The following is a 17,244-nucleotide window of genomic DNA, read 5'->3' as shown; positions in this document are numbered from 1 at the left end:
AAACCCTGTATGAAGCAAGTCATTTTGTAAGGCTTTTCTAGCTTTGTGTAAAGCAGTGACTCCTTGATCGTGTTTTAACCATAACTGACTTTAATATATGCCAAGCCAAAATCTGAATTTACCATAGAAACAGTGGCAGTTATTAAGTCTGTTGCGTCCAGAGACATAAGATGTCATTCTCCAGAATAGAACGTTTAAGGTTTTTATTTCTGGCTGTGAACAAGAGCGTCCTAAATTATGAAGTTTATTCTGAATGTGTGACTTCACGAATAGCAGGGAAGGTGCAAAAGGATGGTGATCCACGTCTGGGATGCAGATGAGAAGGCATTCTGGGTCCAGGGAGCAGGTCATTTTTAGTATTTTTCTCTAAATGTGGCCCCAACTGGTGGGCTGAGTTCTCTACTGGTGACTGAACTTACCCTAACCCAGGCGCCCTGGGTCTATATACTACCACTTAGTCTCAACCCTGACCCTGGATCCCTGTTCTTCAAGTGAAATTAGAATGAGGAAGAGAATGCTTAAATCCGCCAGCTTCTGCCCACAAAGAAGTCAGTCCCCAGATGAGAAGATGTGAAAAGAATTGTAAGCGCTGCCCCTTGTTATCAAGAACTACGTGCACAAACTCCGTGCACCGTGGATTTGCTTGCCCTCACAGCTCACCTTCTTCCTATGAGAAGGGCTCACGTACCAGACAACAGAGCGCATGGTTTTCCTCCAAAGAAACCCAGTGGTTTCAAATGCCGGGGACACGGTACTTCAAGTGTAAGACACTTGAAAAGTTTAAGAATTTGTCATGTGACAACAACGGTAATTAAATTGCATTTTACTGTTTCCTCTAATGACATCCATTTTATTAGGTGTTAACAGACTGGCAGCCACAACCTATAAACTTTATGATGCAAAGTAAAATTACAGTCTTATAAAACATTTAAGGAAGGGGACTCACCAAAGCCTAAGAGAGGTTACACTATACCCCCCTCATCCCTAAAGACTTGCCTGGTAATAAGTGTGGTGAACAGGCAACCACTAGGGCTAACAGTAGCTGTGCTTGCCACAAGTCAGCACTGGGCTGTTCTTTCAGGACACGCGTCTTTCTAAGATCTACTTCCAGAAAATATGTGTGTCACTAATAAAGAATGCAAGAGCAGAAATGTGTTTGCCTGACTACTAATGTATGGCCTTGATCAAACATGCAGCCTCTCTCTCCACCATTGCCACGGGGCTTGCTTTTCTGTCTAAGATTGTAATACGGACTTGTCCCCATTGTTGATTATGATTCACAATTACTCATCTTCAGAACACTGCCATGTGTTTGGGAAAATGAGTATCACACACAGAGAGTAAATTATTATCTGAAGAAAACTGTTTTCATGCACAAGATAAATGCATCTGGCAAATGAGGAGCAATAAGCGAGGTCTTAATAGCATGCATCTGCATCTAGTTCATCCTACATTAAGAAAACTAGGGAGTAAATCACAAAAATGAACTCAGAGCCACATGAGTATCACAGGCACTTACATTGGCAAGTCCTGGGAAAAACTAGCCTCTTTTGTTAGCTGGAGAATAGGGAAAGAAACGGGCTGCCCAAAACACTTTGCACATATTTATGTGAAAAGGAAGAGTTTAGAAAATGAAGCTGCTATTTTAAACTATTCTAAAGCATCAACAGTGTGAAATTTCATAAATCACATATAACCCAGAAAGTTACAATCTTGGGAAGGGGGCTATCTGGCCCTATGAAAATGATTCTGTCATCTTCTGGCTGACAATCTGATGGCTCTGGATCCTTTGCCAAGAAGCAGAGTTACTTGGCTACGATGCGTGTACACTTATCACACGGAAGTGTTCATGCCAGGAAATCTTTTTTCCTTTCCTGGTGTACTGGCCACTGCCAGAGATGGACCCATCGACTCCACTGGTGCTAAGGAGTTAAGCATCTGGGATTTAATTTAACAGTTTCAGCTTTATTAAGCTGTCATGCCGAGCGGCCCCACTTTGATAACAGTAGCTGCTCCAATTATGGCCTTGGTTAGGGTTGACAAGTATAATGATTCACTCGTGGCACATGAGAAGCAATAAAGGTTGTTTTGCCTTACAGCTTTAAAAATGTGGGCACTTTTTTCATTTAATTTGTCACTTAGCTTTTGCTAAAGAGGACATTTAAATTGCAGTAAAAGGCAAATGGGGCTTTTAGTTTAAATGTAATCCCCCATATTTAACTGATCTGTATGGTGCAATGTTGGAGTGGAACACTATTGTCTCACAGTGGGTCTGATGGTGACATGTGACATTTGTTATTCAGGTCGTATTATCCATGTGGCTAAAGGGCTTCCAATTCAGTTTCACAGCCCAGGAAGCCTGCAGAAAACACCAATTAACTTGCGATCCCATTGCCACAAAACTCAGCCTCTTCTCAATGTCTGGCATCTGGCAGTGCTCAGCATTTAATTCCAGAGCACAGCCTTGAAGCAATGAGAGACCCAAGTAGGGGCACAAAGTCAAATCTTCCCCCATTTTATTAAGAAGCAAAAGCCTTTCCTTTTGTAGTCTAGAAGGAACTTAAAGTTAATTTTTTTGGTGAACAAATATTAAGATATGATAGCTACTCTGACTTCTCTAGGGGATTCCTCACAAAACTTAGATCCTACTGAAGGGGCAGGCAGAGAGTCCACAGGCAAACTTCACTGGTCTAGTCACAATTTTCAAGATGGGGTAGCGGGAGAAAGATGAAGGGCGCAAGGGGAAGTGTGTGCGTGTGTTCTTGATCCTTGTCTGAAATCAAACAACTTGACTAAAACCTGTGTCTTAATAAAGCAGTCTGTAGACACTATAACTGGAGTCCAGCTGCCAAAATCTCCTGCCCAATGAGAACTCCTATTTCAGACTGAAGGTCTTGACACACATTTTCAAAGCCAACTTGGAAAGGTGAGACCTGACTACATTAAATGTGAAACACTGTTAATTTTGTTCAACATTATCCCTGTATTTCTTCTTCTTTTTTGGTAACCAAAATATTCAAGTGACATTTTCTTTCTAAGCAGTATGAACAGTACCATCCCATTTCTCAGTATCATAGTCTAGGATCTTATACATTTAATAGTAACGCGCATTTTCCCTACACCAGCCCTCCATTGTTGTTATTTTTTAACTTTTTATTTTATGCAGCTATTTGGACTGCATGTCATATCTGTGTGAGGGTGTCAGATCCTGGAATTACATACAGTCATTTGTTGCCATGTGGGTGCTGGGAATTGAACCAAGGACCTCTGGAAGAGCAGTCAGTGCTCTTCACCATCGAGCCAATGTCCCGTTATTGATTTATTGCTCGTGGCTTTTTAACCTCTATGGTCTGGCTAGTGAATTCATTACTATGGAGTCACAAGCTAAAAAGGCTTTATTGAAAAACCAAGTCACTCAGTTTTCTGTAGAATATTACTTAAACCACGTATTCCCTTGTGTTCTTCAATACCACACCATGCCCGCAGACCTCACTGCAATACTGGGACTTACATTTGAACAGGGGAGAAAAGCTGCTATCAATATTTCAGGAGACCCAAGGAAAGTATGAGAGACAAGATACTAATTTTCAATATATACTAGAGAAAAACATTAAAGGAACACCATGACTTTGGCAAGTAGCAGATGTACTTCTATAGAAACAACCACCAGAGTTCCTAGGCCTATAGTCAAGTCTCCCTGAACAAGCAGAAAGAAACACTGACGTCAGTTTTTAAGTAGCTTACTGTATGATCCCAATGATTCCATTTCACCAACTTATAGAAATCTCCCTGGGTCCAATTCCTCATCTCCAAATAGTTCATCTTAAAAGTGCCTTTCATTACAATGATGCGGGCCTTCCTAGACAAATTCCATCTGGAGCTAGTCTGGGCATGGGATCCAACGCACCAAGCAGCAGTGACTGCCAGCCATCATGGAAATTTACTGACACTGCAGATGCAGCACACATTTTCCTCTTTTGAAACTAGTAGACAGAAATGCAATGTCCTGTTACCCCTACGGATCTCTCAATAGAAAGACAAGATTACAAATGTATTACTATTTTTCATTTCTGTAGCAAATGAACACTGGGTAAGGAGCCTCATTCCCAGTATTTTCAGGTTGAACGTGACAAGAAATGGTCTCATCTCTCTCTCTTTTTTCAGCCACCTGCTGTATTTACATCTTTAATCACAGAGATTTTGGACAATAAATTTTAGAGTTTGCCATATCTTCTCTATTCTCAAGAACAATGGTTGACCTAGGTCAGTATCTGCTAAAAATATAGTGAGTATTCAAATCACTTCTGAGAATTCCAACGAGAGGAAAAAGCAAGGCAGACTCAAAAACTGAGATGAAAATAGCCAGTAACTGATCCTACCAATGTAAACCATTTGTTCTAAAAAATACAGAACCTTTTAACCAAGTATCTACGGGACATTCCTGTTGCTGGCTTCTCTCAGGAGCAGACACTCCACAGGCCCTTGCCACGGCTGCCTTCTCCAAACACGAGTCTGAGTCCTCTTCTACCTACCCACCTGCACAAAGCACACTGACGGGTTTGAACGGAGCAGCTCTCTCCTGCATCCCTAGGACCATGTTCCTACATAATTCCAACTGTGGTCTTATCTACAACAAAGCTCAATGTAGATGGACAGGAAACTCATTTACCAAGCTCATCCCAGAGCTGCCTGTATTTGTCAGTCATTGCTAGTGCATCTTGCTGCCTCCAAGTGACAGGCGAGGGTCAGCCATGAACTGCTCTGTGATCAAGGTCAGCATCCTGGGCCCCATTGGAGTCTCTCATCTTCAACATCTCCCCACGCACCTAGTGGGGAAACAAAACAAAAATGTTAAATTTACAAGTAAATAAACAACACAGCCACAAGGAGACTAGGAATGTGTTTATATGTATGTATGAGAGAAGCCTTCACACCAGTCCTCTAAAGCATACAAAAGGAGGAAAAACCTTCTGCATCCTAAACTGCAGTATAATAAGAAAAGCATTCTCAATTATTATAAATTATGCTTTAGAAGCCCCATGCAATAATGAAGCTTTCCCAACTTTTCAATTTTAAATGTTTGGTGAGTTTTATTATGCCATTTGAATAATACAATTATACCATGTTCACATGTAGGGTAAAAATGCATAGGATGTGTGTGTGTGCAAAGATTTCCCTCAAAGAATGCCTTTATCTGAACCAGATCTACTTTGTGGTCAGACTATACTCAACAAATAAATGACTAGCTAATTCATGCTTCAACAAACAACAGAAGTGCCAGAAAGTGGTATCAGAACCTGATAAATTCATGAGAACTGGTTTAGCAAGTTGCTGCTTCTCCACGGGGACCCGAGTAATGGCACACCTTTGCTGGAATAGAGGAGCTGCATAAAGACACACACACAAAGAGAAACATACTCACTCACAGACAGAAACACACACATGCACATACACACTTTGGTAATTCCGGACTCCCTACTGATCATATTTACCAGCAGAGTCACAGAACCCAAAGCACGCCACTGAACATGGTTAGGGATCGTGCAAACTGATCTGACTGTGTAATGAGTTTTCCTTAAGATATAACCTCACATTCCATACAAGTCATCAGTTTCAAACTCCGTATTCAACATTTCTTACAATATTCACAAAATTGTGCAAGAACTTTACTTTTTTTAGATATATTAGTAATTTGAGCATGTTCTTTCTTGCTGAATTACATTATATGTGAGCAGTAACACAGTCATCTCCAAAGATGCATGGGTTCCAGAACCTCATGGCAACAATGAAATCTGCACCTGCCCAAATTTCTATTAGTTCTAGTACGGTCAAAAAAACTCTACATTAACCTGTAACACATTATAACTAATACAATGTTGTCAATATACAATATGCTGTGTTCATACTAGCTGTCATGTTACCACCCAAGGTTGACAAGAAGGAAAATCTCTGTACATCTTCAATACAAAAGGAAACATCTTCATAGCCTAAACTACGGTTTCAGTCCATTGATGGTTTCTCTGTCGGTGCAGAACCTGAGGATACAAAGGGCTGTGCACATTCATTGCAAAAGAGAAGGCTTTTCAGTGCTAAGAGGAAACTGGACAGAGCCTGGAGGTTTAAGAATGCTCAGTCTGTACGAAGGCTCCACAGAGCACCAATACAAACAAACAACCAATCTCTGATTTAATAACTGAACTTGGACTTTCAAGCTGAAATTGTGAACTGTCCATTTTCCTGTGCTGCACTACCCAACTTAGAAAAGAGAACCACCAGGGTTATCTGTCTACAGGAAATCATAAATGAACACATAAAACTTCAAAGTGTATGATGCTCACTACATAGTAACAAATGAGAACACTAACTCAATGAGTCATGCCTGTGATAAATTCCTGGTACAGGGTCCTGTAGTGGGGAGGGGGGGATTCTCTTTTCAGGATTCGGTTTGAAAGACAAGGCATGAAAACCAAAGGCTCAACTGCAATACTGCTCTCCAGACCACAGATCCCCCACCTCAGGCTTGGGTCAAGAAACGCACTAAACTTCCCTGGCCCTTGAGCATTTGAGCCTCTTAAAGGACCGACAAGCACTTTCTCCCTGAACCCAAATATGGAACACCAGAAAGTTACCAACAGGTGATGTCAGGAGGACAGGGAGTTGCCATTTGCTGGACACTGTGCTCAAGAAATAGATATATATCTATGCTCAATACTGAATTTTCAAACAGCCATGCAGACTAGACCAGATTATAACCCTCATTTCATGAATTCTAAAGCCAAGCCTCAAAAAAATTAAGCAACTGCCCAGTGAACAAAAATAACAGCTGGAATCAGAAACCACATCTGCCTTAAGGCTAAAAATGCTATACATTTATGTATTTCCAAAATTAGATACTGCTATTACTTCATATGTGTATATAATACACATATAACACATAGGACACAAGTAACAACTGCAGACTGGCTAAAATACGTAGTTTACATTGCTTCCACTTGGTCACAATGCGCTCTGTGGACATGGAAAATGTGAAATGCTTCCTCTGGGTCTGAAAACCTACTGGATTTGATTTATCTGTTTTACTGATACATTTCTAAGCTACTACATCAGCAACAATGAAATCATTGCTTAAACTATTATTGAACATATAAGCCCAAAATATGTCTAGTAATCAAACTCAAGTACATTTGTTGTCTACAGTTAATACATTTCAAGAATATTAGCTGTAAAGAATGGCAAATTTAAAGTACCTGTGTACCAAGAACTAATTAAATCACGTGTGATGTCTTTCTAGATTCAAATGCCCTGCATTATAAACAAACTTGCAAACCTGATCATCTACATATGCCTGTAAGATAAATCTTTTTAAGCAGAATACACTAGTCTCCTGGCCATATTCAGTAACAAAATGCATGCTAAACTTTCTGAATTAGAAATAAATGAACAGCCGGGCGGTGGTGGGCCCATGCCTTTAATCCAGCACTCGGGAGGCAGAGGCAGGCAGATCTCTGTGAGTTCGGGCCCAGCCCTGGTCTACAAGAGTAGTTCCAGGACAGGCTCTAAAAAAGCTGAAGAGAGACCCTGTCTCGAAAAAAACCAAAAAAAAAAAAAAAAAGAAAAGAAAAAAGAAAAAAGAAAAAAAAGAACTTGGTATTAACGACCAACAGGTATTTCTTAGGCAATTGATTTTAGTAGTTGAAATAAACACAACACCATTATTTTAATGGGAAGAGATATGCTACTATTAGTTTTATAGATGAGAAAACTGACAAATAGTTTCCCAAAGTTTTTAGTACTCACTTAGAGAGGGTAGAAGGTTGAAGTCTATGAAACTAATTCACAAGTTTTGAAACTAACGCTAAGTATCACTGAAATTATTAAGATATAGATAGTATATGTATAAAAGAAGTGTTTAGTTTAAAATTATGCTTCACCTGGGGAAATTACCTAGAAAAAGAAACACCTGGAAGGATGTCAAGTAACATTAAAGCCTTTACTTTGTTATACTGTTGAAAGAAGTTTGGGGGTTGTTTCCTTGTTTATTTTGGTTGGTTTTTGGAGACAGGGTTTTTCCTGTGTAACAGCCCTGGCTGTCCTGGAACTCACTCTGTAGACCAGGTTGGCCTCGAACTCAAGAGATCCACCTGCCACAACCACCAGCTCAAAAAAGTCTGTTAAAAACTGTTAACAAATTATTATCATTTTATAATAACTAAGAGAAAAAGGACCCATTTACTGAGGAAGGTCACGTAAACAAGTTAAGCTTATAATACAGGTTCTTTTCCACTGGTTCATTTGCTTAAAATCTCCATCCTATTCCATACAGGACGGTAACACAGTTACCATATATGCTCCTATACTTGGAATCCTTCTTTGAAACAGAAAGCCATACCTTTGCAAAGAGCAAGTTAAGTTGCTTCCCCGAGCCATGGTACCCTCCCTGGGAAAGGAACAGTTTAACCTGCTCCTGCACCTGCTCTTCATCCAAGTGCCAGCAGTTCTCATCATCGATGCTAGCACCTGCCGTGGGATCAGGAGCACCTACAAAGAAAAGGAACATGTGCTGGATTAAAGCTGTGCTCAGAGGTTCCAACAACAAATTTAGAAATAATTCAGACTCTAGTTTTACCTAAACACTTTTAAAATCCATCAGTCTCAATTATACATAGCAATTTCTGACTGAAATAAATGCAATTCACCTTTGATTTCCAAGACCTTCCTTATCTGTACTTAGTCAAATGCGATTACTGTAGAACTCAAGTATTTCCATTGTACAGACACAAAGCCTCTTGCTTACACATTTCCTAAAGAATTAAAGAGTCACAGTGTGGTGGTGACACACGCCTTTAATCCCAGCACTTGGGAGGGCAGAGACAGGCCTGGTCGACAGAGCTAGTTCCAGGACAGTCAGGGCTACAGAGAGAAACCCGGTCTCAAAAACAAGACAAGAACAATTAAAGATATCTTACTGTAAATGCATGACATAGGAAAATTCTATGTAGGACATACTAGAAAAAAAATATTTCTGACACCCAGAAAATACAGAACAAGTCATTCAGCATCGGACTTCACTCTTTCCTGTTGACTCAAGAAGCTTCACCATCCTCTGCTACCATAACAAGATGCTGACCTAAGTCTTTACTTGCAGAAAGGAAAGATTAAAAGAGAAAACTAAGACACATGGGAGGCAGGCAGTGCAGCTGTTGCACTAACTCAGGTTGTAGTATTACCTTGCCAAACTGCATTAATATTTTATGCTGAAGTACACAGGAAAGACAGCAGCTATGTAATAAATCCAGTGAGCGAAGCTACCTTACAAATTTACAAGTTACCCAGCTACTCAGGGAAAAACTTTAAGCTTCATTATTTGTTAAGAAAAGAAAACAATGGCATATAAGACCTATAAACAATAAGACTTTAAATATAAGAACATGTCACTTCTGATGTCTCATAACCTTTCAACAGCCTTTAGACACAGATATGATTCTACAATCACTTTTCACTCAATGATGAAATACAAAATTAACTGTTCAAGGAAATAATCACTAATGTCTCCTTAGAAACTGGGTCTACTTGACCCTAGTAGAGGGCCACAGTGGAACAAATCCTACAAAGTGGCATTTATTCTTTCAGACAGTCAGTATAGCCAGTGGCAACTCTGCTAGCTTGCCTCTTTGCAAGAACATGGAGATATAATGGTATTTAAACACACATAATTCCTGTTCCGAACTAATTTAAAACCTGTTTTTTATCTAGTTCCTACAATAATACTATTTATACTATGCCTACTATGCTTATGAGTCTATGTACTTACATGATTACAGCTATAAATTAAGCTGAAAAGTCTGACTAGAAAGAAAAACCCTTAGCATAAATGAAGTGGCCTAATATTTGCTATTCTATTTCTTGTTTTTTTTTTTCAAGACCAGGGTTTCCCTGTAGTTTCTAGAGCCTGTCCTGGAACTAGCTCTTGTAGACCAGGCTGGGCCTCGAACTCAGAGATCCGCCTGCCTCTGCCTCCCGAGTGCCCGGCTTCTATTTCTTTTTAAAAATGACTTGTTATAATCATTTACATTAATTCTATACCATGGCTGAACTGCAACAACTCTTTGGAAAGCAGTGCAGTAATGATGACACGAATGTGTGATGTGCAGATGTGGATGCACAGTGCTGAGTGGTGATAGTTCCTCAAAGGCAGGGTTTGAGAGACTTACCAGAACTCCGGGTTACCTTCAGGATATGGCAATGAGCAGAGAGCTGACTAAAGACAGGGGAAAAAGGGATAGGTCACATGTGGGACTAAAAAAAGAACGTGGGCAGAGGCCTTAGGCAGAAAGAAGCCTGGCAGATAGAAATGAAAGTCCAATCAACCTGAGAGTAGAGGGCCTACGGCAGAGCAGCCCAAGACAATCCTGGAGGACCGAGGATTCTCAGCTTGACAGCTGAGGAGCTCAGGGCCTCTCCCCTTGGGGCAATGAATAGGAATTTATTAGAATGTTACCTGAAGTAGGAGAATGAACTACTCTTTATCCTGATATGCATTACCTGCAACATTCTTACCATAAAATGTTAATTATGCAGCCTCAAAAATGAATGGGGGTAGTCTCCATGTACTACAGTGGAGTACAAGTAATCTAAAATTATCATTGAATGAAAAAAACAAGAGAAGAAAATTATACATAAATGCACTAATTTCATGTTGACAATGAGGCTTTTTAAAAGAAGTTATGCATTATTATCTCCTTACACAAACAATCTGGGAAAGACAACACAGATGCACGAAGACTTGGTGGAGATGTAAACATGGAAGGGATCATGGGGTGTGCAGAGGCACTGGTTTCTAGATCAAACTGCTACACAGAATATGGGACAATTCCCTGACATAGAGAAGATCAAATCTGGGAGTTCAGTTTTAAATATAGTGAATGTGGAATACCTTGGAGACAGGACAAAAGAGGTCAAAGGATATTAATCAGGAAGGAGGGCATGCCGAGGGAGGCAGGGCAGGTTTAAAATGGTTCACATTTAAATGCTAGAGGAAAAGCATCGAGGGCAGTGGGAATGAGTGTCCTCTCAGAAGAGCTGGAAAGACTTTCCCACAAAGTGAAAAGTTGCTCTAATTAGGGACTGGGCAATTAGGCTGATGTCCAAGCTGTGTACAAGTGAGGATTTTATCTGTCCCTATTGTCGCAACAATCTGGGAACCAAACACTCAGAGGAAAGCATCAAAAAGAGAAGGGGCAAAGCAAATATTGCCTCCCTAATGATTCTTTCTGAAAGGCTAAAAACCATTTGTAAAGTATCCTTACATACGTTATTTCTATTTTCCTCATAAGGAGACAGACGATCTATTGGCATGTTGTTCTCAAGACTCTCATTTCACAGGAAGCTGTAAGGACACATAATGCTACTGTAATCAGTAGGTCTACAAATGTATCTCAGAGGGAGTCAGAGTCCCTAATTCCCCAGCCATCCATTCGGTTACTGGGACATCTTTACACATAGTCTCTGTGGAAAGACAGCTAGATTCTTTATGGGAATGTATCAGAAGACACTTTGCAAACAACTAACCTACAGGGTTTCAACTTTTAAGCTCTCCCCATTATATTATTAAAACTCCTCCAGAAGATGTCTGGCACAGTGCAAAATGGCTACTTGTCATTCATTTCTCCTATTCCTGACGATTTGGACTCTGAGAGCAGCTGTTCCTCTGTGTCGATTTTCTTGTAGTGTGCTTTGCTAGAAGCCCCTCCCAGGAGATTTCTCAGTCACACCTGGGACTGGCTTGGGGAGAGGCTTGGCTGTGGCTCCGTCACCGCAAAGGGCTGTCAGCTGCAGGGGCCAAAACTCTACAGGAGAAACATAGGGTCTTGCCACAGAAATCCAACGATTTGAATGAGAGGAAACAAATCATCTTCTATGGCCTGAATGCCTACGCAAATTGACCAACACTGAGAAACCCTCTCAGCACTGCAGACTATACTCAATTTGTAATTATTCCAAGCAAAAAGCAACAAGTGATATCAGAATCCAAGAGTCACTCTTGACTTGAATTAATTAAAAATAAGTTTTAAAATATATTTTAAAACTGCTTTAAGGAATCATTGATGTTTACACACACAGAGAGAGTCATACACACATTCTTGCCCAAATGGAAAAATAAACTAATAAATGTATGAATATATCCCAATTTTCACAAAACCTGATTTGGCTTTGAGTCTTTTTGAGTGTTTTGGTATGCTACTATCATAATTAGCCTACTTCCTAAGAGTATTATGGGAAAAAGGAAGGCACTGGAGAAGAAAATGACCTGTGGACAAAATCTACAAAGTCTACACATGAATTCAAAGGTTAAGCATGGTTCTGAGCCTGCATTTGAACTCCAGGGAATTCAATTCAATGAACAGTTTAGAAAGAGTATGCACCTCCAGGCAAACTACTTATGCTTCTCGGGCTTCCATCTTAACTCCAAAATTCTACATATAGGAATAAAAACATTAACCAGGCAATAAAAATTATAAGTCTGCTGATTCACTGTGGAAATTTTTGGTTAGTTAGCTATAAGAACAAGAGCAAACTAGTGGGTGTAAGATTTTCCCTGATATTCTTTACATATCAAGGTATGCATCACATACATTATAGGCCAAAAGATGACAACAGTGGTAATTATCTCCAAAGTATAATTGTGCATATTAAGCTTTCATGATGAGAAGGGGATATAATTCTAGGTAAACTGCCCACCACACGTTAAGACCATGGGTTTAGCCAGGTGGCGGTGGCAGATGTCCTTAGTCCCCCCCACTCAGGAAGCAGAGTTTGAGGTCAGTCTGGTCTACAGAGCTAGTACAGAGAAAGACTATCTATGAATGAATGAATGAATGAATGAATGAATGAATAAATAAATAAATAAATAAATAAATAGACAGACTGTAGGTTCAATCTTCAGCATTGTTCACTAGCTAGCCAGTTCAGTAACAGGTAAATATTTAAAAGTAAACTTTAGAACTGGAGTTTATGTAACTCCCATTGTTTGTATTCTTGACTGTGCCGTGCTTCACTTGGAATCCTATAAAAATGCAAGAGCTATAAAATTTCTGACTTATTAGTGGTCATTTATAATCAAAGACAAGCTTCTAAGCATTTAACTTTGAGAAGGAAATGCACAGAGAAACATAATTCATACATTTATTTGTTTACTATTAATTATCTTGAGTTGGGCAGGAACCAGAGTCACTATGTCTATAAATTAAATGCTTTAAAAGCCATCGTGTTCTTTTACTCTTATAATTATAACTGCTATAATACTTCCAATGTATGATCAATCTTTGAGGGTATTTTATTGTCGAAGTTCAATTCTTTAGTTGCAAGCCTTTGAGGAGGGCGGAGGAGGGAAGCCACTGCGGGGAGGACTGTGAAACAGCTAATTGTCTATTGTTCCCAGACAGGTATGTGAAAAGTCTGATTCACCCTCCCACCTAGGCAATGTGACACCAGAGGAAGAAGCAAGGGAGAAACCGTGGACGTGAAGAACTGCTGTCTAGTCTGAGTCTACAACTCAGTTTAGTTCTGTTTCATCCCAACATCAAACCCCTATCACAACACTTCCCTAAATTAAAACTATCAAAATTCCTAGGGCATACTGGATACCTTGGCACCACTTCAGACATACTCAATCGGACTTTTCTCTTTGAATTAAGAAAGGGGGAAGAACATGGCTTCTGTGGTTGGCGAGAATGCTAAGTGACTTGGCAGGCTGTGAACCTTAATAATAAAGGAAAGTACTAAGGGTCCCGAGGTACTACAGGGCACCTCTCCTGTTCTGAATGAAGCATATTTAATACAGTTATTAAAATAACCATCTCACACTGTGGATGCTGTTACCTCTTAGTATTACGTAACACCAAATCATCCTGCACATTTTAAACCGACCTATGAAGACATGATCACAGTGGGCTCCTACTGTGTTTGGCTTATGCAGGATGAGAAGGTAATTCTTTTTTTCTAGCTGGGCAGTGGTGGCAAAAGCCTTTAATTCCAGCATTTGGGAGGCAGAGACAGGAGGATCCTTGAGTTCGAGACCATCCTGGTGTACAGAGGAAGTTCCAAGACAGCCAGGGCTACACAGAGAAACCCTTCCTTTAAAAAGCAGATACATACATACATACATTCTTTCTCTTCTCCTATTCTTTTGTGACCTGATTCCATAAAACTATCATTTCAAGCATTTATTATTTTATATATTTTTAGTGTGTTTGGGCACGTGCAAGTCAGTTCTCTCCAACATGTCAATTCTGGGCTCAAACTAACGTCATCAGACTTGGTGGCAAGTGCCTTACCCACTGAGCCATCTTTCTAGCCTCCAAATAATGCTTTTAGAGATTTAAACTTAGAAGTAAAGTTTCTTTTCATTGAGATTATCCAATTTCCTCTATTTAGGCAGAATGCAGGCAGCAGATATACTGCAGAGGTAATTAATTTAATCTCTTCCGGAGGGACCATATGGAAAAATACTATCATAGTTTTAATGTCTGCTGTTTAAGCTAGTAAACATTAAATTGATGGGTGCACCTTTCTTACAAACTGAAGGCAAAATCATCTCATCAACCATTGGCTCCAAGGAGAAAGGAGCAAAACAGCAGAGTCTGGTGAATCAAGACTCATAAAGATGTCTTTCTTTAGAGCAGAGAGAGAACTGCAACATGTCAAAAAATGATAATGTGAACTGAACAGACATGTTCTTTAGAAAGACGTAAGCTCACTCTTGGTTTTCATTTTAGATGGTATAGACCAATGCTTATATTCCAGTTTACAGTTCAGTTACAGTTCAAACAGCAAGGCCTGACCTCAGCATCCCCTACACTCATCTCAGGCAGTGCCTTCTCCAGAAGCTGCTGGGGGGACAGCCTGTTTCCTTAGCCTGTGGGAGCTGATGGCAGAGGAGCTTGTGCTCCGACCAATCAGCTTCCCTTTATAGGCAAGCATGCAGGTCCTTGCCACGGAAGTACCTCGGGTCCTCAAATAGAAACCCCGTTTCCAGTCTCTCCTCCACCGTTCCTCCCCTCCTCTCTGAGCATAACTCATCTTTTATTATGGCTTTAATTTACTTCAGTCTTCAGGAATGTATTCATGTATCTTTTACTGGTAAAAGCAATAAAGTATGTGTCCATTTTCTCATACCCATGAAACATGCAGCATATACAAGAGCATAACAACACTACACAAGCAGTGGGTAAGTCATTGTCCATATTTATTTGATAAAATGTACTAACAATCACTTGGTACAACAAATACAAATACTTATGCAAGTTCTCAGCAGATTTTGTTTTAGAAAGGGCCTCTAACATCTTGCAAGTTCAAGCAACAGTCTGCTCTGTTTATTTCGAACTGGCTTTAAAATGCAGTCTTGTGACCTGGGTGGTGTGGTACACACCTATAGTTCCAGCAATCCAGGAAGCAAGGCTTTAAAACAAAAACAAACAAAAAAAAAAAAACAATGGACAAACAAAAAGAACCTGCAAAATCTTTTTCCTTCATCATTTACTACTGACCCTTACAGCTCTACAGATGCAGCTCAACTGCCACGTCACAGTGATGGAGATAACAGGATCTAGCAATGATTGCTCTCTGACTTTCCCCGTCATTGTGAAATAGGTACTCAGTATGGTTCACCTCACATGAACAAGGAAACTGAGGCCGAAGGAGACTACTTGCCTCAAATAACTGAGCTTGAAAGCACAGGGGCCAGAGGCTACATTTCTAACCCAGATTAGTAAGACTTCAAAGAAAAGAACACTTACTTAAATACAGAACACAGAGGGAGGCGTAAGAGACCCATTTGGGGCAACAAGAGCAACCTGCTCATCTAACCAACATGGAGAGATTGGTGAGTCAACTAAAGAAGAACAGGAACACAGGAGACTCTGTAAACGAGGCCACCCTAAGGTTGTCAGAGATGACTGCCGCCCCCTGGATGAGAAGGGACACGATGAAGGCTACTGAGCTCAAGTACCTACCCTATCTCTGCATTACACCCACAAAATTCCTCATGGGTAAGACATCTGTAATGCTTCCAAATAAGAGACATTAAGCTTCAAGATTACTACTTTTGCTAAAGTGAAATGCTGAGACCCTGTGTGTAAGACATACTATATTCTATATATAATCATTATCCACCAATATTTTAAAGATACATTTAATTCATGATGCAAACCTCAAAGTTCAGTTATAATTTGGAGTTTAAAATATAACTTTTAGATGGAGATTTGGTAGTGATTATAACATCCCAAAATGCATGCACCATTTTTCTAGCATTTATACTACTAGATCTTTATTATTTAAAAAAGTAAAATGAAATATACAAAACCAGACCTCACATACCAAGTGATTGCTATCCTGAGAACAGCGGGTGGGCAAGGTCGCGTGAGACAAACGGTAAGATGCACCCGCACCAGAGACCACTGCAGAGCATGTACAACACTACACCGAAAGCCAGAAAGTTAGACCCGTGTGCTCCCCCCAACCCAGTAGGAATGTACAAATAAAGTTTTCAACTGTTCTTGTCTTTCCTGTAAAGCTACATTCCAAGTTGTATGTGCACATGTGTAGCTCTTATAGGGCATAGACAATGTTGTCTGCAGGGGGCGCTTATGGTGGGACACTGGTACTGGGAGCAGAGAACCAATGAGAACCTGTCTTTTTATCTTCATATACTTCTATAACTACCATTGTTTTTTCAAAATCCATTTTAAGAGTTTTCTTTGGCTTTCACATTGCCACCTCCCCCAGTAGTGTAGTTTAGAACAACTTTCTCTTCTACACACGTATGTGTTATTAACCACCAGTAGATCATACTTTGTGCCACTGTCAACATTAGAGTGTCCCACAATAAAGATAGGCTTCGTAACCATCAATATCTTCCTAGAATGCTTTCAAAGGCTGGTTGCTAAAGTCCAATTACAATGACCATGATCACTCATGGGAAGAGAACTGTGATGTGAGGCCTAACATCAAATGACACCCTGTCACTCACCAGTGGGTTTGAAACATGTGTTTACAGACTCTTATAGAATAAACCACCATATTCCTACAAAGAACAAGACAGGATTCTTAAAGGGAATGTTTTACTTTAATCCCAAAACTCAGGAGGCAGAGGCAGGTGGATCTGTGTGAGTTCCAGGGCACCCTAGTCTACAGAGTGAGTTCCAGGACAGCCAGAGCTACACAGAGAGAGCTGTCTCAAAAAGAAAA

The 17,244-nt window shown here is 40.1% G+C and overlaps 1 protein-coding gene across 1 annotated transcript in view; it reads right to left on the bottom strand.

Annotated features, from left to right (window-relative positions):
* Window positions 1-17,244, bottom strand: part of Zswim6 (zinc finger SWIM-type containing 6) — a 170,468-nt gene that overhangs the window by 38,529 nt on the left and 114,695 nt on the right. The window contains 4 exon segments of the mRNA XM_038324049.1: window positions 4,670-4,732; window positions 4,735-4,783; window positions 4,785-4,826; window positions 8,390-8,538. Coding sequence (XP_038179977.1) covers window positions 4,670-4,732; window positions 4,735-4,783; window positions 4,785-4,826; window positions 8,390-8,538 — 303 coding nt within the window.

Source organism: Arvicola amphibius, chromosome 3 (assembly GCF_903992535.2).
Source record: "Arvicola amphibius chromosome 3, mArvAmp1.2, whole genome shotgun sequence".
NCBI classification, from domain to species: Eukaryota; Metazoa; Chordata; class Mammalia; order Rodentia; family Cricetidae; genus Arvicola; species Arvicola amphibius.
Note: the sequence above shows the minus strand (reverse complement) of the source record. Positions and strands in the feature narration are given on the sequence as shown.